At 40.6% G+C, this 25,805-nt stretch overlaps 1 protein-coding gene across 4 annotated transcripts; it reads left to right on the top strand.

Moving 5' to 3' along the window:
* The first annotated feature begins 671 nt into the window (after nucleotides 1-671).
* On the top strand, nucleotides 672-24,169 carry cert (ceramide transfer protein). Of its 4 annotated transcripts, none has more exons than XM_022843449.2 (11): nucleotides 681-1,205; nucleotides 4,574-4,980; nucleotides 5,802-6,093; nucleotides 7,273-7,406; nucleotides 7,971-8,136; nucleotides 9,292-9,471; nucleotides 10,088-10,438; nucleotides 10,840-11,004; nucleotides 11,282-11,602; nucleotides 16,671-16,791; nucleotides 24,029-24,169. In XM_022843449.2, exons 3-11 carry the CDS (start codon nucleotides 5,818-5,820, stop codon nucleotides 24,154-24,156), a joined length of 1,842 nt encoding a protein of 613 aa, XP_022699184.1. In that variant the 5' UTR covers nucleotides 681-1,205; nucleotides 4,574-4,980; nucleotides 5,802-5,817; the 3' UTR covers nucleotides 24,157-24,169. The 4 variants fall into 4 exon arrangements, with proteins under 4 accessions (XP_022699186.1, XP_022699184.1, XP_086826928.1 ...); XM_086970802.1 differs by having other exon boundaries at nucleotides 4,761-4,980; XM_022843451.2 differs by lacking the exon at nucleotides 16,671-16,791 and having other exon boundaries at nucleotides 672-1,205.
* The last annotated feature ends 1,636 nt before the right edge of the window (nucleotides 24,170-25,805 follow it).

Genomic DNA, 25,805 nt, shown 5'->3' on the forward strand with positions numbered 1-25,805 from the left:
AAGTTGGCAGTGCGGGACCAGTAAACTACCCTCTCGTTTGCAATCTTTAGACCGCCAGAAAAAATAAACCCTGGCAAATAGAATGAATATAGCCGTTTTTACCGGGAGCCGTGTGCTATATCTGTCGTCCGTTTCGATGGGCCCTGTTCTGAATGGCATGCGAGTCATTAACAGCTCTGGCCTTTTCACAGAAGATGAATGAAAAAGATGAACTTTTTATTTTCACAATGCATACATATTTTAAAGGAACGAATAAGGAACTCTGTATTATTATGCTAGAATTTTTCATATGCTGTTAACCTCCTGTTTAGTGCTGTTGATTATACTGTTTCGAAATTACAATAATATTGGTCGTCTGCTGGGGTTTCAATTGTTTGTATTGCTAGCTGAGCAAGTGCTACCATCCTATTGTTGAGGGTTGTCGATTATACCTTTTTTTTTCAAAATTATAGTTACTGTCTATATCAGTCTAAATTTGTTACGGCGCACTTCTCCTCTTAGGTTGTCCAAATAAAAGAGGACAAAGTGAGCGTTTTTTAGTGGAGGTAAAATGTTACGATGTTCCGGTACTTTCGTCTCGATATGTAGTCTAAGTCCATGCCTGTTTCTAGCGATCTGTTTTTGTTCCTGTGTGGGATAATTCGTGCCCGCTTACTTCTATTTTTCCATTTTCTAGGGGCACTAACCCTGTTTGTGTCTGCAATGAGGGTGTGAGTGTCATTGTGGTGGACTGTGTGTCTTATCTCTTTGTTTGTCTCTGTGTGTGTAAGAGAGTTAGTGGACAGCGACTGCTGGCATAGGAGTGTGGTAGGGATAGCTGAGTGGCTGGCTACTTGTGTATCGGACTATCGCCTTGGTTCTCTCGATGTGTTGCGTGTACACACTCGTATGTCGCTTTCTGATAATGAGAGAGCTGTAGTGCTGAATCGTGCAATTGCCACCTACTGCTATCGCAGAACGTACCGTTGCTGTCGCTGTAATGCTCTTACATAACGCTCCTGCCGTTTTGACCCTCGTTTAATTTGACGTTCAGTCCTTGTCACAAGCAGCTGGTTACCTATATGATCAAGGTAAAAGGTGTTCCGTCTGTCAAGTTGGACTTGCTGGCGCCTGGTCGTTTGGGCTTCTCCAGCCCCAGGCCGGTGCCGACCCACCAGAAACACAACCAGGCCCGGGCCGCGCTGCAACAGCAGCAGGGGCAGCAGGTGAGTGAGTGCTTGTGGTGATTGCTCCGACTGCTTTTAGGTCGTACCTGTCAAAGGCCGGATGTTGCATGTCGATGATAAGGTATTAAAGTGAGAGTGTGCGCGCTTGAGATTATTGCTTCCATCGGTGGCGGCGGAATATTGGCATTCGTCCGATTGTACCGTGTATGTATGTATGTGTATATTGTAGTAGGAGTAGTGTGATATCTAGGCACTGTTACAACTTATGGCGATATGCTTCACTGATATTATTTTGGCAACTAACTCGGCGTGAAGTTCGCTCGTGGACAGCGAGCGGTAAACTGAGCATCCAAATATGTAAATAAACTTGATGACAGGCGGGGTAGAAAGCCGTTACCAGGTATGACAGAAAACATTGTCCGTTCTCTTTTAAGATTCTGCTAGGATAGGTAAAAATTAGTTGCTATTTACTAATGAAAAAAAGAGTTGTCGCAGTTACTACTGCTACCCCAGACTACGATTGCGTCGTTGACAGTGAGTTGAGTGAATCGTAGCCGTTGCGCGGTGGCGCGAACTGAACCAGCTGATCTCGCTGTGCTCAAACCTCTCATGGGGGAGTGTTAATTTGTGATCTACCGGGCGGTCGCGCACATCACAGTCAACATCAACAAAAACATAACAGTGCGTATGATATATAAAGGTGGTGCTATATACCGTTACCTCGCAGACCTTTTGACATCCCATATCCTTCAAATTCAAATAATTAGAATAGAATAGCGGAGTTAGTGAATTCGGTGGAATTCAAATAGAATTATTCAAAAAAGGTTACGATTAAAACTCTGAAAATAGCTATGATTAAAAAGTGATTTTCAAGAGTACCTCGGCTTCATCAGAGTCGCATTTGACACCAATGAGTTAAGCTCATGCTGTAGCTATGCTGATATACCTAGTCTCTATGCTGTAGATTTTGCCACCTCATTCTGACGTGTCCGGATGCCACACGCTAAAATCGAGAACACCGTAACAACATTCTTGTATTACTGGTGTCGAGTGACATTAAATCTATTTGAAACTGTAGTGCCGTCATATTAAATTAAACTAAGCGCGAAATTGTTTCGAGAGGGAGTAAGGTACTATAGCTTTGTCAGCCTATTTTGCCGTGCCTTTTTTTCGGGCATGAACATGTGTTTCAAAACTCACGTTTGATTTAATGAGTTTGAAGAGCGGCATATAACAAATCTATATACAGATTGAAAAAAAATGAGTTGTGACCAGAAAAGGAAACTTGTCTAAAGAAATCTCTAATTTCTTTTTTTTCTCTCTCTCTAGAATACTAGAGAAATGAGGTTCTGTATTATTAATATAATTACTATCGGTTTTAGCAGATTCAGCTTGTGCTGACGGCAATGCTAGAATCCATATTTCTAGTCTACATTTGCCGGTATATTGGCATATATTGTCTATCTGCACACATTGTCACCCTTTGGTGGTTCATGCTTTGGTCATACTCGCCACATAGTTACAGCGTTTTTCTCAGTCACTGAGACTAGTTCATCGTGATTGTCGTCTATATTCTTCCTGGTTACTAAGAACGGTCTGTTTCTTTTTTTGTAGTTTCTCTTTACCTTCTTTACTGGTAGCAATAAGACTCAAAGCGAGCTAACTATCTTCGTCCGCGAAGCCTAACCGAGATTAATAAACTTAATAAGGTATACCTTCGTACAAGTTTATCAATCGGTTAGCTCGTTTGTGCAGACTGTCCGACGCAATACATTTGTAAGCCGTGCGTCCTTCTTCTGGCCCCATCTACACTATGCCCTAAACAGACCGCAATTACTCTTTTTTACTTTATCCTTTATGCTTTTCCATAGAATTATGCCTATGACAATAGCTAACCTCAACTCTTCCGCTAGTTTTTGTTCCCAGTTTCTGTTGCGTGACCTAAGTAATATTCAATTTGTCAATAACTTAATCGAATTTAACCGCATGTTCGTTCGTTTCAACCAGTAGGTTTACTAGCTCTCTTGTTTTGCGTTGAGATGTTTTCTTTGTGGCCTGGCCACCGCCGCAGTTGATACAATCGTCGCCGTCGCCGTCGTTGCTGTTTCAACAGTGGCTCTTCACCACTCTTGACCCGAACGTATCCACGCACAGCACCGCCATTTGTTAGGCAATCATTCGTTAACTGCAACAGATCTAATACAGGCAACGTCTACCTCTCTAGCTTTCAGTTTCTAATAGATATTAAACCAACTACCTGCTATTACTATATTGAATATGTGCTCTATACAATGCGATACTGAAGGGAAGCTTATACATGCTACAGCCACGTCCATTGCCTGCGGCTGAGCTACTGCAAGAACTGCACAGGATTTGGTGGTCAGCAAAATACGATGGATGCGACGTTTCACATACGCACACAAACATGCCAATACACGTAATTGTAATTAATTCACTTCAAGTTGTTGATACACACAGATGTGTTGTTTTTTTGATTTTGTTGCCGTTGTTGATGATGTAGTGGGCGATTGTTCTGAGCTTTAAATAGGTGCGACAACGATGGAAATAACAGTAACGAAAATGCTACTGCTCAGCCTCTGGAAATGACGTCTTTGTTTGTGTTTGAATACACCGAGTCTATTTTTCGTGAAAAAGAATCTGTGTAATTTCATCCGTCATTGATAGTTAACAACGATTGAGAAAGGCTTTCTCATCCATTTTAGTTGGATATGCTAATACCATATCTATTTTCGTGTACCGCGTATTCTCTTTCCTGCTATATCTATATATCCTTTTATTTACCTTTATTAGCCTTGTATTTCCCTCATTCCCTCAGCCTCTTCGACGGCTACTGCAGCTAACACCGCTGAATTTCTAATAGAAAAAACACACTATTTTTTTACTGATCGATCCTCCCGTCGTCGTTTGTCGCTCCTCAGACTATTTTTGGTTTGGCCTGTTCTTTCTCCAGTGTAGTTTGTAGTTCGTGGCTTCTAGAAGGTGCAGCCTAACTGTCGGATCACAGCTAAGTGCTCTAGCTTTCGCCCTTTAGTGACAGGCTGTTTTTGTTGGGTACCCATTACCAACTGTAGAACTACATTGCACTCGCTGACACGACAACGTAGTCAGTACATCGGTGGTTCGTCTTTTTCGTTGTCGTGTTTTTGTCCGCGAATTGACTCCACCCCTGCGCTGCACGACCCTGCCCGGTAGGCTGTACGTCTGACGGCACCAGCTTTTCCGACGTTGCTGCCTTATTGGAGCATCTAAAATCTCCTAGATGCCCCTGTTCTGACCGTTTCTTTACTCTACGTATCTGTGTAAATGCAAGCATCTTATAGTTGCTGTGCTCACCTCGTTTTTTCGTTTGGTCTGTCGGCCGCATTCACCCCTTTTCACAATGCTAGGATTTTCGGGGAAGTAGAAGCTGGCTTATTGGGCCTGCTTTACTGTAGAATCTACACGGCCGTTTCTAAACTGGTGCAGTTAGACGCTCCGTACCGTAAGCTTATTTCGGAGGTGCCAGGAAAAACTGGCGTCATCGCATCGTGTGTGGACAGATCTTCACACTTACTGCAGTGTGTAATAATCTAGTGCGTGTCGAAATCGACCACGTCAACAAACGACGAAGTGAACTACGCCTCCGTATGCGTCGCCGGTGCTGCTCTCTGTTCTTGAACGACTCGAAGATGGCCCTGATACCAAGGCGAAGAAAGAAGTGGATCCCAGAATAGCAGCAACTTGAGGTTGCGGCAGTGGCGCTGTTGTCGGTTACTACGTATTTAGCGAACTGATGCGGGATCATTGGCAGCACGTGAGTCGATTGGTTCTTATTCCTTCTGTAACGGAATAGAGGGTGCGATTTTAGAAGATTTTAGTTAGTGGCTCTGTGATTCTTCGTTATTATATTTGACAACATTTATTGACCCCGTTAGTTTATTAAAATAATGGGTAATATTTATGTTGACGTCATTATCAGCATCTTACTATTGTAGCTGATCGTTCAAATCGCTACTACAATAGCGAAACGCGATGGAAATATGTTGATGTTCCTGGGTAGCTACTACATTATGACGGCGGCGCAGGAGAGCACAGTTATGTAACTCTAGTACTGATGGTTTTCCGTACCCACACCTATATTTTTTCTTCCACTTAGCATGATGCGTATGTTACGTAAAGCCGTAAAAGGGCGGCAGAAATCTTGGAAGGGCTTCGAATATCTAGTCTCATAAAATGACTGTCGCCATGCAAAACAGGCCAGCTAGCTAATACTAAAACTCGTGCCGAACAGAGAGGGGCTTCGCAAATAATATATAATAACATATATACAGTAGTGCGCACAGGCATTTGGGCGTTACGGAGCTATTGGGAATAGCTGCTATAGCATGCTGCAAAAAGTGTTTTATAAAATCCAATTAGCTTATATCAAGGTTCATCTAGCTGTTATTCATGTTCGATTTGTTGTTCTAAATTAAATGAGACACCAATCAAGTTGCTAGTAGGTGTCCACATGCATATTACACCGTTATAATAAATATGCAATATTACTCACCTTACCGAGCTCCTGCCCGAACAGTCTGCGTCGTTTTTCGCAGGAATCATTTGTAGTCTTGTGTCCTGTTTCCATTATCGCAGGAGTGAGCCTGGCGCGATGTCGGATGATGGTGGTTCCGGAGCTCTGGCCGGAGGTGGGGCGCTCTTATCCGACGAAGAGGAAGAACTATCCTCGTCAGCAGGGCCGTCTGCGTCGTCCACCATCAGTGGTATTACACTGCAAGGATCGCTCTGTAAATGGACCAACTACCTGCATGGATGGCAGCCAAGATATTTTGTGCTAGCAAATCAGACTCTTAGTTATTATAAATCGGAGAATGACACAAGCTTCGGCTGTCGCGGCGCTGTGAGCATACAGAAAGCTATCTGTAAGGTGAGTGTAAGGTATAAGGCCGTTACAGATAATCGTGTGTAGAAGAATTAAGAAGGGATACCAGCTTCAGGAGAAACGAATATATACTTTAAACAAAATAGGGCACAAACATTTACGTAGACGAGATTAAGATCAGTACATTCTAGAACACATTAGTGTCTAGCTGTGCATATTTAAGCGTATACATTTTCCATAGTTACCGGTGGACTAATTTAAAAAGTAGCGTCTTTCCTTTAATAATATTTTTAGTTATGTAAAATAACATAAAATGAGGAACTTATTTTTCCTCATCTATATATAGCCGAGTTCGTTCGTGAGTATCATGTTTCCCAAAAAGGTTGATTTATGGATATATGGGTGGAGCTGGGAGGTACGAGCTCTGTTACTGTAAGCCTATTCACTTTTAAGCAAAAATTAATTAGTGCGGTCAACTGAGTTTGACAGAGCAATTGGCTTTGTTTTTACTAGTTCACTGTTTCTAGTTGCTTCGCAACTTCCTCGAATTTTCTTCGAAATTTTTCGAAAAAAATTTCTCGAAGTGTAATATAAGAAGGTACGGGAAACTAGGGTTATGCCTTGGAATTTACAAATACAATACAACACGAGAATGTTCCTCAGTAACAATGAAACAATACAATAAAATAGAGGCTGCCTTGTTTGTATCTATCCAACATGTCAATCAATATTGCCATGGGAAAATGGCTTAATCATCCACTCAGATGTTTCCTTTGAATTTTTCATCATAAAAATAACGTAAACCTCATCGTAAAAAAAAAATATATATATTACATTGTTAGAAAATATCATAATGCGCACGTACCTATTTTTGATATTGCTGTAGGTTAGCTAAACCGTTAGTTGAATGCAATTCCTTCATAAGTTTCAGTTAAATCCAGTCTTCAGAGTGTTATTCTTCGATAGTTCAATTCAATATTTATGTGATTAGGTGAGTTCGGTATAAAAGAGATTATACATACCATGTGCCATCAATTCCTCATATATTCTTATAATAATCAAGGTGTTAGAATAAATCATATAACAAATGTCTCTGTACCTGACGGGATTTCTCTGTATTACCTGTTTCTTAATCTGAATCGTACACTTTCTACTGCCGTGATACACGCGGATGCACCTACATATTTGTGGAATTGTTGGTTGACAATCAATTTCATCGTTCAGCCCCACGAAGTCGATGAATGTCGTTTCGATATGGGCGTCGTTAATGGTGATATGTGGTACCTTCGAGCTAATGATGTTGAAACGCGAAACCGGTGGCTTGAGGCCATCGAAAGTCATAAAAATGCGCCTGACAGGTAAGTAAATGTCTATGAATATGACTCTAAAAGAGCAAAAGCAGCAATATAAGTATCGTAATATTGTATTAGAATCTGTAATATTTTTTTTATTTGTTCGGCAGCTTCAAGATTGGGTTACGCAAAATCCTGCTGTTTTCTAACTTCTATTAGCTAGCACTTCCAACGCCTAGTAGGAGCTGCTCATATAAGTAATAAAATGACTAGTTAAACTAATAAGTATACAGAAAAATTATACAAAGTATGACGCTCTTATCTCAGCAAAGACGGGTCCCATATGTTCAAATCAATATTTATGCATGAAAGTAAGGCTAGAGCTTAAGGCACTTTTTTGTTACAGTTAGTTCTTTTTAAAAAATAAAGTATCAGATAGAATCGGGTACTTGTTAGAGTGAGTAATAAAAGATTTCCCAAGTAACATTTGTCAAAAACACTGCTACTGCCACTCGTTGTTACGAACGCTATTTCGAGCCAAACCACGCTTGTTTCCTCCTCGACTAACTTGCGTTACCCTGTATTTGTGTCCCGGTATTTGCTTGGAATTTGGTTTCTGGTAAACAACAGCGCGTATGGGAGTGATCAGTCCTTAAAGCGCCATGGGTCGTCGATATCAATTGGATCGACGATGTCGCAGAGCTCGATCGGCTCCCGAAGGAGTCTAATCAAGGAAAAGCTAAACGAAATTGACACCTTTAAAGACATTCTCGCAAGACAAGTCGACACAATACAGGTAGGTCATATCACCTCGTATCTATTCTTGCTGTTACAGCTTTGTTTTTAAAGGCGATATTAGGAATCTATAGCGGCAATCAAACAATTCGCAAACGTTGTAAATACGTTTCAATAAATAGCTTATACTTTACTGAAGCCGCTATATCGGTAATTGTAAAATTTGAACGCAGTGCTTAAGAAAGGTTTTTTGAAGATGTATTATGAAGAGCTCAGTAAATAAGACAGTTTTACCAACGCGACCATAGGGCGCCGACGTTGATTTTACGGGTAAACGTTGACTTTTGGGAGAGACTGACTTCTTCAAATTCATTTCAGCAAACTCGTGGTTGCATGGGAAGTATTGCATATGATGATTGAGAAAGTAAGAATATATCCTGGTAGATGGAGACCTCATATACTGTGGGTCTTTTAATTAGTCAATTGATAATAACCAGTACTGCGCTAAATTATAAATAATTTTAAACTCTTACGCTGAATTTTAAAGCCCTAACATGAAACTAGAAGAGTTATAATGTAATATGTTTGTGCTATAGATAACGGTCATTCTTTCGAGCAACTTGTTCTGATATCAACAGATGACCTAGCTAAAAAATTAACCACTTTTCGAATTTCAAGTGTCGACGGTGCCGTTTAGAGCGGCTTCAGCATTAATTATCAGTGTTTATCTAAGCGTTATTCGTCACGCTGGCATCCTCCCTGTGAACTGTTAAAAGATTACAAGTCATGCGGTCAAATCACACTTCGCGGTAGAATTTATCCGAAGGGCAATTTTGTAACATCTAAAAAAATACATATCGTTTGAGTGCAAAATGCTAAAATTATTGAAGGAGCAAACATACTATTCACCAGAGAGACACCTACCCATCGATGCTCTTTTAATGCAACATAACAATACTCACTTTTTTCTATGAGGTTTCTTAGAAATTAAATTTATGGGAGTAAGTATGGAAAGTATGGAGGGTAAGTATGGAGTAAGTATGGAAAGTATGGAGGGTAAATATGGATTAAGTATGGAGAAAGTATGGAAAAACTAATTTGTTTTACCGCCGGTCACAGTTAGTGCGGCCAGTCACAATTAAAAGACATTGATGTTAATTTATCATCATGTAACTTGCTTGCTTGCCTAACCCGTTTGTCTTACTTATTTATTTAGACGGTGTACGAGGGGTTGGCAGGAGTTGTGTCCGAGTTTCCGTCAGCGGTTAGCTCCGTTGACGTCAGGGGTGAAGCGATGACCTTTAAAGCCACGAGTCATGCCCTACTGGCAGCCTGCGCCCAGTGCGTCGAGCTGGTCTCGCAGCACGAAGATAACTGGCGTAGAAAACTTGAACGGGTCAGTAGTAATACATATACTAATGTAGCACCCAGCTCAGTTTCCTAAAGAATATCACATTATAGATCTAGCGTTGTACGTTCACTGAAGTGGTAGTACTTATAAGCCTAGTGTAAAATCTCATGTCGCTCTCATCATTGAACAAAATTTTTTTGTATTTGTATATATTACTTTAGTCGAGCTAGATATGAGACATCTTTCTTGGTCTCTGGCTAGTTTATCCCAAGTGATTGATGACAAGTTGGATAGAATCATGTCCGTCAAAAGGAGGATAAGTGGTATTTTTACTGCTCCAGCATATCTCAGTGCAAATTATGTTCAGAATTAATTACAAGTGTAAGACGGTATTATGAAAAATGTATAGTATATTTATCAATATATTGTGATTAATTATATTGCACTAATGCCATAAAATCGTTTCTTTTACCACAGGGTTTGTGGCGTAAACTGGAACAAACACAACGACTGAGTCATTTTTCCGTGAAGTGTTCCAATATAACGTGTGCATATGTCATGGTAAAAGAGAAATTCCCCTGTCAATCTCAACAAGCTGAAAGCTCGTTGTTTTTGATAAATATTTTTGTCGGCTCGTATTACTGGTTTTGTCTTTTATTAGGAGGTCGAGCGACGTAGGCGGGCAGAAGCTGCTTTGGGTACGGGCAATGGGATGTCTACTATTGTAGCAACAGGTGGCTTGGACTCGTCGGCCGCTGCTTCCGCGGGCGGAAACGGCGTGGTCACGGCGTTGGGCAAACGACCTTCGTTGATTAACATGAACTGCCCCGATATGGTGGAGGGACCGCACTCGCTTCTAAATGAAGAAGACTTTTTCGATGCAGTTGAAGCTTTTATCGAACAGAACGATCAAGAGGTTGAACAGAAACGACAAATTCGAAATAAAGTGCGCCAGCTGCAAAATCCGGACGCGACTGGGGCCCAAATAAAAAATCATCCTCTATCAAAGGAGGTGAATATAACGAATTTTTGGACTAGTGAAAATCATATTGAGTAAATAAATAAAGTTTTTTTCACAAATACCATTACAACGTTGCCTCACATAGTAACTTCTGAAAGTGTATACGTATACGAAATTAGAAATAACCTTTAATTCTAACTAGCTTTACTCCTGTATAGTATATTTCGTAGAAAATATGTTATGAAAAGGTTTCAGCAAGCCTTGATCGCTGCTTTTGCTCGGAACGAATACTCGATCTTATCTTCCAATTGACCTCATGTACCTAGTTGGTGATAATCGTCACCATGCTCTTATACAATATAGTTCTTTTCGTTTCAAAAAGTCCTCAGCGTTAGTCAACCGTTGTTGCCGGCTACACATATTGATACTATTTCTATCTGATTCTGTAATAGATTGATGAGACGACACGCGAACAGTATCGATACGCGCTTATGGGCCTTGGCGGTGAAGGAGGCTGGCAGCTGTTCGCTGAAGATGGGCTTATGAAAATGTATAAGAGAGAAGTTGAGGTTGATGGGTTGGTCTGCGATCCCCTTAAGGCCGTTCACGTTGTCAAAGTAAGTACCTAATTATCGACTATTTGTATATCAGTTGTATTCGAAACTATAGGATAGTTTCGTACCTATTTCATCTCGTGTTCATTTTAAGAGAGACGCACTAAACATGAAAAACAACTCTTTGAATGGCTGTTAGCAACGAGACCTTTTGTGTAGGCTTAGATATCAATGTTTGCGGTAAACACTTTGCAGTAGTGCGAATTGTTATTCCTGTACATAGTAACTGTACATAGTAAAACATTACTTCATTTTGTATACGTTCTATTTGCATTTTCAGGGTGTTACTGGTCGTGAGATGTGCCACTATTTTTTTGCACCCGAGGTTCGGTATGATTGGGAGCCGACGGTAGAGACAATGAAGGTCGTTGAAGTGGTTGAAACGTCAAAAACGTTAGTATTTCATCAGATACACAAGCGGGTGTGGCCTGCAGCCCAGCGCGACGCATTGTTTTGGTCGCACATCGAGCAAATGGCTGGGGAAGGCGTTGAGGCTGAACAGGTAGAACAGTTTGGTGAACCGCTGGGTCCGCCCGTCAGCGGGGACCTGTTCAACACGTGGATGGTGTGCAACAAGTCCTGCGATCAGCCTGAGATACCGGTGAGTGATAATGTGGTCTCAAACGTTCGTAAAGAACAAGGCAGTACGGAATTATGTATGTATTTAATCAGCTAGTTGCGTGTTCAGCTTGCCTACGATTTGTTATTGGTTAGAAAACATTTTGTATCAATTAAAAGAACGAATACAGCGGGTAATCGAATTGTTGTTAGCCTTGCTTAGCAAGAAGGTATCACAAAATGGTCGTTTGTAGTAAATAGGCTTTAGACAAAATAAAATGCATGATTAGCACATTTCTAGTTGTTACTTTTAGAGTAAACGAAAATCTATCTTCGCTTCAGAGCATTGTTCTGTCATTGAACACTGCTATGGACATATAAAATCCTTGCACTAGCCAACTATAATATGATTGAAGGTCTTGCTACGTCACTTTCTATTGAAGCTTATTTCTGGCTACAGGACTGTAGATCATTTTAATTGCTGTAACTGAAGTTTTAAAAACCATCAATAACATATTTTGTGTAAATGTTATAGCATAGCTAATTTTGCTTGTTGACTCACTGTCACATCTTCAGTTTTTCCTGTTCTCAGAGCAGTTTTCACCCATCTCGACTGTACATAATATTCTATCCAATCTAGACGGCTGGCACGTTTCAATGGTGACGACGTTATGATTCTCGGTCGTTGTCGCCATCTTTACGATCAACACCTGGTTGCTACTTGTTAACCTCTTTGTCGTTCGCCTTTTTCCATACTCGCATTTTCTTGTCTTGTAGTGCTAAGAATGTGCCAGCGGTGTTGGCGGGTTAGTGGCTCATTATGGACATGGCCTAACCGAGAAACTAGCTTAACCTAACCTATCCTAACATAGTTATCGTAGAATATTACCGTTGATGCGTTGGCAGGGAAATGACTGTTATGTAATGTCTAGTAGAGGCCAGCAAGACTAGTGATTCAGGACGAGCGTGGACCCAGATACCAGGAGCTCTGTTGGTTCGTTGGTTTTTCCATCATTTATTGTGGAGTTTTTCCCCTACTAACGATTCAGGGGTCCTAGTAAAGCACTCGCTCTGTCTGTTCTTGCTTCATACCGCAGTTCTTCCCTCCCTATTTCTGAGAAGAGCACAATAATATGAACAACCAGTGAGTAATGAGTAATTTCCGCTTTGTGGACGATCCTTGACCTTTGGGACATGCTGGCTGTGATTGGAATTAATTCGGTGGATAAATCCGCAGTAATATCGGAGGAGGGGACGTAAGGTGCAGATCAACAGGGCATGAAAAAAATCGGCGCTCGGATTCGTAAACACATATAGTGTATTTATGACCGATACATGTTTGCGTGAATTTTCAGACTTAAATCACCGTTATGTGTTCTGATGATGATGATGACGATTATTATTTTTATCAAAGCCTAATTTAATACGTATCAATACTATTTACTAAATACGGCTATTGCTAGTTAACTAGATCAGAACACACAGTGATGTCTGATAGTTTGAGCGTAATCGAGATAGGCACCATCATTGTGATACTGCCTTAATCGTAAATGATACAAGCCAATTTACGCAAGCCAGCGTTTACTTATTTTTATGCAGTTACCTGCTAACTAATACAATAATCACAATATAGCCACCTGAGATTATACAGTTTATAGAGGTGTACAACTAATTTTGTTGTACTCAAAGTCGCGTATTCATTTATGTCAAGACGTGGCTCTTTTCCTGCTATGGTCATCATCAATATATGCATGCTTGAGGAATTGTTTTCACTACGATTTTAACGAAAAAGGCTGACCGCAATCAATAGCCACTGAGTCATGCTCCCTCATTTTTATGTCTTGTCGAGTTTTAGCTGATGCGGAGGAACTTTGCTAGTCTGTGCTTGTTATGCCTTTGTTCATGTGTCCGGTAGATTTTTCCAGACGAAACCCTTGTTGGTTAGCTAAATTTTTGAGTTTTAAAACAGCTTTAAATCGAATCGTATTTTTGTTTATTTTATTCGTTAATTTATTTCCATTCTAAATGTAGGGTTTGAGGTTCTTTTTTGAAATCGGAGCTCAATATCCAATGGAAAAAAAATGGACTGCCGTTTCGGCAATACTTGAGGCGTTATTGGCATTAGAACACTATATGGTACCATAGCGCCGGCAAAAAACAGCTTTTGTGGCAGAGAAGAAATAGCGCTGAACTGTAGCATGGTACTGGCAAACACTGCGGCATTGGATCAAATCGTTTCAGCCCCCAAATACTGAAAATTTCAGTGTGAAAGCGATATAGTCGGTAGCAACGTTTTGTTTGTCTATTCGTCGTTGACTTTTACACAGAGTCCGCAATGGTTTAACGATCTCAACGGACCTATGCCTATTTCGCCTGATTGACTGCAAAAGTATTTGTCTCGAAATCGTACCTTTTAAACAAGAGTTTTACACCGTCATAGAGGAATCTCGTTCGAAGCTGATAAATATCTTTTATTTTTTGTTCGTCTTAGCATCAATGGTCCTTAACAGCTCATGTTCAGCACCTCAGTGAATATGCAGATGGCATACGATGTACTAATGTGCAACATTTTTGATCTCGCTTGTACTTCCTCTTGGTCCTTTTTAAATCGGTGACATGACATAGCGTGAACCAGCTGGATTTCCTCTCTGTTATGGATACATGCGTATTGTCCGTTTGCCGAGAAATCAAGTTCTATTTGTTTTTTTTTTACGGAAAGAAATGACTTCCGCCGTTTGTCAAACGAATGTCCCTCGTTCGCGTACGTTTCACGTGCTGCAGCGCTTTTTGCCTTCTCACCAACAGTTTCATTCTCAGCGACGATGGTGTTTTTTTTCGCAACTTTTATTTGTCAAAATTAATTCATCTTTGCGCGCCCTCTGGCGCCTATACTCGTATCACGTGTGACTTTATGTGCCCTCGTGTTGCATATTGCATTTGTTTTAGTACACGCTTGGACCCTGATTAAGGGTTACGCCAGTTGCCGGAATGTTAGACGCGATTCATGAAGGGACGCGGGGAGACAAGTTTAGCCAGTAATGATAATTATGTGTGCTTGTATATAACATCTGCCCTGGCCCTTGTGTGCCTTGTAATCTGTCATGTTGAAACAGACCTAAGTATACTGAAAGGAGAACTTTTTACAATAGGTGTATCACAATGTGTAACATCGTACATTAATATAGCATGAAACACAATGACGCATGTCTGTATTGCATGTTGCATAAGAATTTCCGAAAAAATGCGTCATGCCGTAGTCATTAAAAGTATATTTACATATATACAATGTTGTATAACTGGACGCATCACACAATGCATCTTAATGTAAACAAATACTAAACGAACCATTAGCAACTATTCAGTCGTTCACGCAATTGTTCGTTGCTAGGGTTAGTATATTAGTATAGAAAGATATTGTGACACAACAGACATGGACGAGAGCGCCTAGAACTCCCCTTGATATTTAAGCGCACTGCACTGATCAGGCTAAAAGCCTTGTAAAAACTCTGTCCTACTAGATAGCTAGACACAGAACATGAAGCAGCGGTGACAGCAGTGAAACTTGAAAGCAAACGATTAGACTGGAAAATAATCGTCTAATTGTGATTGCGATAAAGCGATAGCTTGAGAAATAATGTAAAAAGAATGAACTCGGGCAACGCTTCTCAAGCAGGGGATCGCCCATGCTTATGGAAAGCGCGAAGTGAGAACTTTCGTAGTTCTCTGTAACAATCGAAGAGATCGAAGGAATAAAAGAGGGCAAAGGGAAGGGAGTAAAATATTAAGGGAAAATAAGACAATCCCGTTTTAGCTAGTGCCCCAGCAATATTATCATTATTCTAATCGTTTGGGACTGCGCCACCGAGAAGTGGAATGGAATAAACCACTAGCTTGGAGCAGCTAAAAACGCAGCGCCTAGAAGGGCATCGATAAAGCGAAAGACGCGGGAAGTCAGTTTCTGTTTGAATTAGGAAAGATCCTTCAGAAATCCCCAATGCACTAGCAAACTGAGCTAGATCTGTGAACGGAAAAGGTATTCCTGTCTCCGGCCTTTAATTCGCTTCGATTGATCGATGCAAACGATTTTCAAGGACAAGGTGCTGCTTAAATCTGTGCCTGTATTTGGATATGTCTGCGTCTACTCAAGGGCTTTAGGCTTGTAGCGAGTAACGTAGCTGCAATGAAGCGTGGACTAAAACGATAAAGAGCAGCGGTAGCTGGCCAGATAATAAGCAGAAGTCAGGGCCTGATTTGCCGCCTGTATATTGCAGCACTAATCAAGTGCTTAATAAATTTTGCGTCCATTTGACGTCACCGAAACTTAAAAAAGAAAACCCAAAGAACTTCAAGCTGCACCACTCCAATTAGGCCGGCTGCGATTTGCGCTGGGTTACATATGTGGAGTGCACTTTTTATGCCTTAAATTACGATATACACGCATACGCTCATACAGGAAGGATGACGAGCAGTGAGATCTGGCAAAAAGAACCGTACCAAGAGAAAACATGGTGAGAAGCAAAAACATAAATTATCGTAGAAAAACTGATGGAAAATGAAAATTAATGAGCTTTTCAATGCGAATTAACAGTATTTATAAGGCACCTATACGCCCTTATTGACTTGTCACATCAAGTAAAAGGAGTTGTGTAATTGTTCTTTAAATTAAGTTATATAAGGTGAAGTTGGATCGATGAAGGGGGGTAATCGATCATTGATCCCATAAGAAAAAGCCGTCCCTAAAACGGATTCAACGAGTGTAATTTAAATACAGCAACTAAAACAACTTATTTCGGTGACGAACTTCGTGGTATTTTGACGTGACTATGTATAGTATTTTTTCCACCTTCAATTTTTAATATCAGTTTGTTATCTTAAATCCATTTTGCATTTAACGTACAATAGAAATTAATGTATTAACTTGTTCGGTTTCAGTCAAAACCTGTACGTATAAAGTACAATAGCGCCAGCAAGTATCATTCATAGATCAGCCGTTGTATATAAATAAAACTCTGTTCCTGAAAGTATCGTTTTCTGAAAGTGTTTGTTTTTTTTATTGGTCGTTATGTAGAACTATAGGTAACATTTGGCTTTACATCATTTCATTATTTCAGGTGGGTCGATGTGTTCGAGTATTTCTGACGGTATGCCTTGTGGGTCAGACCTATGTAGAAGGGGATCCCCAAATAGCGGGTCGGGATAAAGTGACCACGCGTATAACCTACTGCTCCTCTAGTGAGTATTAGTCATACACACAAACCTACGGTAATTAAACCGCTAATTTTGAATCCGGAAACTTTCGTGCACCCATGCGGCTCTGAACACGCCGAAGCCAGCAAACATCTCGTTTGTGGGGCGTAGGGTCACATTTAATTATAAAGGAACATTTCCTGTATTGATTTATTTTATCCATATTTGACGCTGGGAAAGAACGCCTCGTATGTGAAAACTACTGAAGTCAGTCACGGCATAGTTGTAAGACCATCAGCGTGGACTCAGTGCCAAAGAGCGCCTCAACTATTTTTGAGCATTCAGTAAAGATTATTCTATTTTGACACGTACGTGGCATTGTAGTAGTTATCCGACCACCTTTATTTGCATTCGGACTGATAGACTAACACAAGTATATTTAGCCTTCAAGAGATTATTATTATTTATTTGATAGATTTGACAATAGTACTACGACTTGTTACAACTCACAGTTACTTATATTATTAACTGCTCGTACGTTAAAGCTACGCATACTATCAGTATTTCTCGGTAGTATTTCATTGCTATGGAAACATGCGACATAGTTCAATTCCTTAAAGGCGTTTTAAAGCTAATTTTTCGAAAGCTGACTTTTTTATCTTTATTATGTACGATGAATACCAAGTATTAAAATTACCCCAGCAACGACAAGCCGTTGGACAATCCCAGATATCACCGTTTTCTTTTTCTTCCACCGGTGCCCACGATCGACCGTTTCCCATTCGTTACAGCGACGCTCGCGTCTATCTGCTAGCTCGTCTGGGCACCCGTTAATGACGTTAATAATCATTGACGACTGTGTCTTTTGTTATCCGCCCTTTATGTTTCCATTTTTCCCTGCACTTTTCACTATGTCTCTCCCTCTCTCTCTCGCTCTCTGTATCGCCCCCTTTAGCCTAAACTTGACTGCTTTAGTTATTCTGTGTAATATTGTGTAACTATACGAGTATATATATGCACATATATGGGTGAACGTATGAAGGATGGCGATTAGCCAGAGGTGCATTTAGTAAATGATAATATGATGACGATAATGCACCCTATGTTGATGCTGCTGCTGATGATGATGATCTATGCTTTGACGCTGATAATAACCGTGAGGACGCCATAGTAGTCGCTGTGATGATAGAACGAACTAACCTTCTTTTGCGGAGATCTAGGTACACCCGAGAAAATGCAAAGGGAATTCCGCAATAGCAAAGAAGTAAACGGTAATAATGGTAATTCATGTTGCTGTGACCTGAATTTCCTTTGGTGTGTTGTTTTGGACGTGTGCTATTCTTCTTTATACATTTTTCTTTTACGTGCCATATACCGTCGGGCTGTTGATTGACTGCCAGGGTGAGAACCTATCGGGATAAGTGTAAATAAAATGTTACATATTTTATTCTCACTTATCTCGATATGTTGATACAATCTGAAACGTTCATGAAATTTGTACCATGGACGAGTATGTATTGACACTCGCCTGTAAGTCCAATGTTGTAAGACTTCAAATACATTTCGGGCAGCCAAATTTCGTAACTGTCGTCTTCTCCAATAGAGCAATGTGTGCGATAAGTAGGCCAACAGCATTAGAAACAAAAGCTAATCGTTTAAGTCAGATGTAATAACAGATTTGGCAGTAACGCCGCTGGAGGTAGATCTATTCGCAGGCGAAGACCCTAAAGGGAAAATTTGAAAAACTATGTTATACAAGGGAAAAACAAAAAACATGGGCACAGAACCGGTTTTAGACCTCCAAAATGGAGGCACGTGAGCAAGAAAATATATGAAGGAGGCAAGTTTGTAAAGGAAACAAAACAGACCGGGCCGGTAATGGTCAAATGATAAATGAGAGCTGAAGTTATGGCGGTGCGCGCCTGCTATAGTCTGAACTATCCTCATATTTTCTAATACAGCAGGTTTCCTTTCTAAGAGCCTGTGATCATATCGTTCCTTAGCTAGCAATACGCCATGCAGCCTGTCTGCCATGAAGACGTGATGTTGTTGAGAGTGATCGTTTTGGTTCGCTACACTCTGGCTCTCAGTTAGAGCTACTGGGTTGACAAAGTTGATTTGTGAGTGTTAACACTGTAAAGCAATTTGGCATAATAAATAAAATGGCTTTCTTTTTTATCTTGTCGCCATGATGCCGTCAAATCAAGCTGGTTATGCTCTTTTGACGACTCAGGCAGGCCAACGCATTTGGGCAGCGTCAGTACGATTTTCAACATTTTTGACTAATGCACACATGTACTCCGCGTTCCGTCTGTTTAACTGAACTAATTCGAGGTTATGTATCATCGTATTCTTCGTAAAGAAGATTATAGATTCGCTCCTGTTAAAAATACACGTTCAGCGGGGTGGAAGATACCTAGGTAAGCACTAGACAGATGCTTACTAAGAGATGCATCGCAGCATATTATTACAAGGGGTACGCAAGTTACATCCGAACGGCTCAAGTAAAAGTGATGGTCAGCCGACGACGGCTGTATGCATGTTATATAAGAAGACCACTTTTCGTACCTTGTGCGAGAAGGCCGAACGTACACATTTTGCTCTATATTGTGGTCTGAAATTTGCAAAAGCCTGTTGTTATAGATACATTCAGATTGACAAATAAGTTGTGCGTCAACCATCTGATGAAAATCGGTCATCGATATGTTATTTGAATGTAGCCGCTGGCTATCCTTCCGTTAATGAGCCCACCATTAGTGTCCTGCACGAATGTGCAACGAAACCTTATTTCGCAGATGAAGACCTCAATGAGGGATACACTCAGCAATTCGACTAGCCACTTCACTTATGCTTTCTTATTTAAAAAATTTTTCAAGCCGTTAATTTCACCTTGCACTGGCGATCTTCATAGACGCTCAAATTTGGATTCAAAATGTCCATGACATTAACAGTATTACTCATCCTAAACAGTGACAAAAAAGTCGTTGCATTCGTGTCACTATGCGACGACAAAGTAATTGTTCTAGCCACTTTGCGGTACAATCGCAAATTCTATCACTTTAAATGCTATCTCTAATGAGCCTCGCACTAAAATAGATTTTGTGGATTGAATACGCTGCAGTCTGATGCCCCGATGAATAATTCCTTTTCTATACTGCATTACTTGGTAGAGATACCCCGAGTTGAAAGATAGTAATAGCATATCACTACAATAATAATATACATGTATATATATAGCTAGCACTCCGTACAAACAACGTACATGCTGGATCTTGTACCTCAACTCTTTACAGAATTTTTAAATATAGATTTATATGGAAACACTGCCTTCTGCATTAATGTCTATGCGGTCGTCTCGAGGCGCCATTATGTCTTAGTTGATTCATGTTCTGGCAAAAAACTTGTTATTTACATGCGTACCCTTAAACATATGTTGCCTGCCCGAGTGCTTGTCTTAGACCAACCGTATGGCGCGTTACAGTAAGAGCGACCTATAATATAACTATACCCGTTTAGCTTTCATCTAGAGCGGCAAATTTTATATTCAGTTTTCAAAAGAATATGGCAGCAAGGTAAACTACGTCAATAGCAGACGGCCAGTGACGATAACTGTTGTCTTGCTCATCCACTGTTGTCTATCGTTTAGTTCTGTGTTATGTTTAGGTTCGTCTGCTCACTCAGATTTAGTCTAGCCAAAAGACAGGAGGACTAGGATGATGTGGGAGTAGACGTTCCGTACGGGCTCTCGTATTCGACTGTTCGTCGTTAAACTATCGGCACTACTGAATATACCCTCTATTCTCTTCTCCCATACCCTTCTAGGGGGTAGGTGTAGGTGAGAGTAGGTCGCGTGGGACGAACCAATCGAGAAAGCAAAGCTGTTTGGCTCAAACGATGTGATCTGCTAGGATCTGCCGCCATGAGACATCGTTGACGAGTCCATGGTGAAGGTGGAGGTGCGGAATCGGTTTCTGTGAGAAGGGCGACGGCAATGAAATACGCCTATGATGTATTGACAGAATGCGAAAGGGAAAATCTCTAATGGAAGTCGGCTTTTCGTCACTCAGCCGTTACAGCAGCAGGCGGCGGCGACGCCGGCCGTCACCCCCAAAACGGGTGAAACGTAACAAGTGCCTTCCTGTCTTGCAAGAACATCCGTTCGTCTGAAAGAGAAGCTAGAAAATGGCTATACAAAGCGGCAGATGATTGGCTTGGCTTCTTCGCCTATGCGTCGACAGCCTTGGAGTGCATGAGCAGTTATGGAGAGAAATGAATGCCGAAAGCGAGAAAGTAGAAATATAAGCATACTCACATAAGCACGATAGTGAGCACGATCTCATAGTGAGTCATTTTAAGACTGCCTACGCATCGCTAGATCGTTTCAGTGACAACACAACATCAGATTTGGTGTAACGAAAAGCCGTGCCGTCAAAATTCATCACTTTTGTTTTTCCTGTTCCCTATTTTCCGGGCTTCTATCGCCGTCTTTGGTTACTCATGCTACAGTTATCTTATGCGAGTGACATCAAGATGTAAAAAGAAATGCGAATTACCTATTATCAGTGGGCGCATTGCAACGGGCATGTTGAGTCCTGGGGATGTGTTTATTGTAGATAATGCTATATTGGTGCTTTGATTCCTCAAGCGATTGATTTAATCATCATATTAGAATGAACAAATTTCTACAGCGAATGTTTTTTTTTTTTTATCTAGATAAGGAACGATATGCAGGTGCAAAATATGTATGGCCTTTTGTCAGAAATCGGATCTCTAATCCCGCCCATCGACTTTAGGCACGCTTTGTTACTACAGAGACCGAACTGATACCTTAGGTTCGGTGGTTAACTGGGGCTATCCTATTGCATATTTATATCAATGTGTCCTTACGTTAATCGTGTTCGCTTTATTTTCCGATCTGCCAGAACAAGTACTATAGTACAGTTTTACTCTATTTGCACCTTCTTGCTGAGGTTAAAGTGGTTGCCTTCAGCGTAGCCTCTGCCGTGACGGTCGTCTTCGTTGTTCTCCAAGTAAAAAGTTTCCTTGCGTATGTATTGTTTTGTATATATATATATATATATATTGGTGTCATATCGCCAGATATAGAATGCGGTGATTTCATGCATTTATACATCTCTTAAGCTGACTATCCTTAATTATTTTATGGGGTGGATGGTAGAGAGTGGTAGGGCCGCCTTAGTTTTATGTTCCTTGTGGGACCAATACGCAACGGAACCTAAGCACAGTGAGAGACAAAGAAGGCGGAAATCTGTGTATACTCTATGTGGCTTGCACTCCATCTGCAGCTTGATAACTGCTGTTGAAGCATGTGGGCATGAACAATCTGCGGCAGGCGTACATTAGGCAATGGAGATGCTGTGTCGTCAGCCAGTCCTAGTGTTTGGTTCGGCCGCACACAGCTTTGTGCCATTGAAGAATCTTGCAGGTGTCTTAAGGCAGGGAACTTGCTGTCAGAAAGAGTTTCTTTGTCGAACACTCAGAGATAGCATCTCATCATCGAGTGCCTAGCGGTCACTGGGGCTGCTGTCTACAACGGGCCTGCGCAAAAACAACCTATTCTTGTTTGCGCCTTCGTTGCTATTGGCAGCTTCGAACCCGCTGTCTGGACTAAACACTAGCCACATGTTGGTTATGTTAATTACGAAATATATACTAACATTACGTCCATCAGGACTTGTAAAGTGGAAGAGAAAAATAGTGCTAATGTTTGATTTTAAACGACTGGCTATGGAAAAAACATCCTAGCAGCAAATGCAGCCAGTAATTGTTTAAGTGTCACGCAATAAATTCGATTCTTTCTCTCAGTATTATCAATTAAATCATCTCCAAAATATAAGCCGACGTCTTTAGGCTGGCTACTGCCATGCATACGTATGCATAGTAGTACCTGTCTTGTACCTGGCAAAATGGGGAGCGATTAGTGTAACATTTCCCTGCATGGCATTATAAGTAACAATTGGCACCAAATTGCGTGCCTGGCCGGAGGAGCGGTACCGTCAGTGTAGCTTAATCCATATGAGGTCCCATTCGGTAACTCGAACAGCACCAGCTGAATATGAATTTTAACCTTGATCTATCTAAATAAAAAGAGCAGGTAGTTCGTTAGGGGTATGAGTATTAGGGACTACACTGGCCCTTAAGACAATAGGTATACACATTTCGTCATCATTTACTAAGTATTTGTGCTGTCGTTAGCTGGCTCTTGTGGCCTTGATACGACTGCCATACGAGTGCTTCTGCAAACTGAGCTAATATTTCTGTAGCAATAATCTTCAAAAACATTTTCTCTACATGCGTCCCATTCAAATCGTATATAGACACACATCGCCGACAGTTCACAAAGAGCTAGTACAAGCCAGCAGACTTAACGTCGGTGTAGGACAAGACATAGTTTCCATGCTTTCTTATTTTACTTTGCTCTGTTCTCTCTTGGCACATTAACATTGCTCTGGATTGTAGTAACGTCGATGGGTCGTTACATGACAGGAGTATGAGCTTGAGTGAGAAAACACTTACGTTGCTCGATCTAGATATTTTCACATAGCCGCGTACAGGAACGCAAAGAAAGGAAATGGCAAATCAGCAGCGGATACTTATTTTTTTATAGAGAGGATTTTTAAAATGTGTGCGTGTGCTCATGGAACATGCCAGTGTGACGGAGAGTGTCAGACGCCTTTTGCTGCTCGCAAAGTTGCCAGTGCTAGCACAACTATAACTACGCCAATACAGGGAAAGTAGAGAGGAAGTATGAGCAAAACAGTTTTGCTGAAATGTTAGTTTAGTTCACTAATGGTTTTGGCGTATTCTCTCAATGAGCTACCTAAATTAGGAACCGCTAAGTGGATGCTTTGAGGTTTGACGTTGAAAAATTAATGGTTGATTTATAGTGGAAATTTTTGAAACAGCGGAACTCTCTGCCATAAAAAAATTTATTAAATGAATGCTTTAATCCCGCCTCCCTCAAGAGTGCATAATCTGTCCCAGTGATCTGCACTTTGCTAGCGGGAAAATGGTAGCATCGGGTGTTCTGAGTTGATGTGTGGCATTTTAGCGCAGCCTATAGGTTGTTGACCTTAAAAGTTTTTATATGAAATGAAAAAGGCGGTGGAAACAATTCGATCTCGTACAAATGATTAGAATAGATATCGTGTATATTACGGATTATATCTTAGTACTGTTGCAGTGATTTTGTAATATATATGTTAGACGATACTAGGTACTAATAATAACAACAATATCCTATCGTTATTTTATCTTTCAGTTAATCCTGGAGGGTGGGCGCCAGCATCTGTATTACGATCAATCTACAAACGGGAATATCCCAAATTTCTAAAAAGATTTACTCAGTATGTTAAGGAGCAGACAGAAAATAAACCTATTATGTTCTAATTTTTCAGTAGAAGACCTGCGTATTCAATACCATCATCGTTGTGAAATAGGTAGCGACGTAGCGTAATCGTTGTGCGTTAACAATGTTGAACAAGGATATAAAGTAGTATTCTAGATAATCTTAAGCCTGAGTAATAACTAATTAATTATTAATTAGAACTGGTGTTCATGCTGCTAGCAATGTTGGCATGATCATTCGAGATTCACTTTTAGAATAGAAAAAATCTAGTTAGTCCATACTGCTTGTCCTTCTGTGGTCGCTCCTGTGTTCGTGCAAAGTTAAGTTTGTGTAGGGTTGTTGTAGCGCTGTCTCTAGTACGCGTGATCCTGGAAAGGAACAATACTTATTTATTTACTACAGGATACCGTACTTACCTCTGTAGCACAAGAGAATGTATGGTCATTAGGTTAGTTCACACGCGTTCATTGCTGCCTACGTCATCAATATTGTACCAAGATCAGATTCAATTCTAATCTACGTGGTTTGTGAATCCACTTTGAGCCCTAACAGTTGTTACTATGTTAACAGCTTTTGCATTCAGTAGTTCGTTTTTTCCTTGACTCGAACGTGTATAACGTTATCAGAACTATATTCGAAGAGTATATAAAATGCCAGATAGCTATTAAAAAATAAATCGACTACATGTTTGATCTTTAGCGTTGGAATTCTTTTTTAGCACCAAAGTTTTGATCGAGATACATTAAGTTATTAGTCATCGTTTGTTGCTTTTACAATAGGAGTGCCAACGCTAATCCAGGATGGCCTATGCCTCTTACTGGTACACTTCATACTTGTATAAGCAGTTTTCGAAAACATCCTTTTGCATCTGGTCAATGAGGAGCTGACTCACCTACATCTGCATTCGTTTGCACCTAATGAATCCCTAATCAATAGATATTAATTACGTTAGAGATAGAAAAATAATGTTTATTTACACGGTAATCAATGGTAGTATGGCGCTTTCGCAATACCCAGAGGTTGGGAAAAGGCTTCTAATAATGAACTGAGTGTTTTGCGGTTTCTCGTTCGTTCCCAGATCTTTTCGCTGAAATTTGGCCAGTTCAATAGGTGCTATCTTCTGCATGCAGCGCTGCTATTTGCACTAGGCAGGTCTGTCATTACTAAATATTAAAAATATTCGATGTATATGATATTCGAGATATCTGGACTAATGGATCAGGTGAAACTAACCAGCCGCTATCTGCTTTGTTTACCTCTCAATGCACGTTATTATCATGACATTTGTGAGGAAGAAGCCAGCATGTCTTGCGCCGTAATTTCTTGCATGATAATTAAGGCGCCGATACTCAAACGTACGCTCAATTTTCGAATCATCGAAACTAGACTCATCATATTCTTATCAGTGGGTACAGAAGATTTGAGCCTATCAGAACGACTTGTCTTCTTCTGTTGTTTTATGCTGACATGAGCATGTGTACAATTACGTAAGATTGACATGTTGGGAGTTTGTTTAATGAAGCGCTCGTGAGCCTGCTTCACGCTATTTCGTAACTATCTGAAAGGCTTACTTAGTTTCATTACAGTGAATATTACTATAAAATAGTGTCATCTGTCAGAGTAAATTTAGACGCATTTGGCAAACAAGTTTGAGTCGAAATTTCAGAGAGTTCATCATCAGAGTAAGGTG

The sequence above is a fragment of the Varroa jacobsoni genome, unplaced genomic scaffold (assembly GCF_002532875.2).
Source record: "Varroa jacobsoni isolate VJ856 unplaced genomic scaffold, vjacob_1.0 scaffold_1063, whole genome shotgun sequence".
In the NCBI taxonomy this organism is placed as follows: domain Eukaryota; kingdom Metazoa; phylum Arthropoda; class Arachnida; order Mesostigmata; family Varroidae; genus Varroa; species Varroa jacobsoni.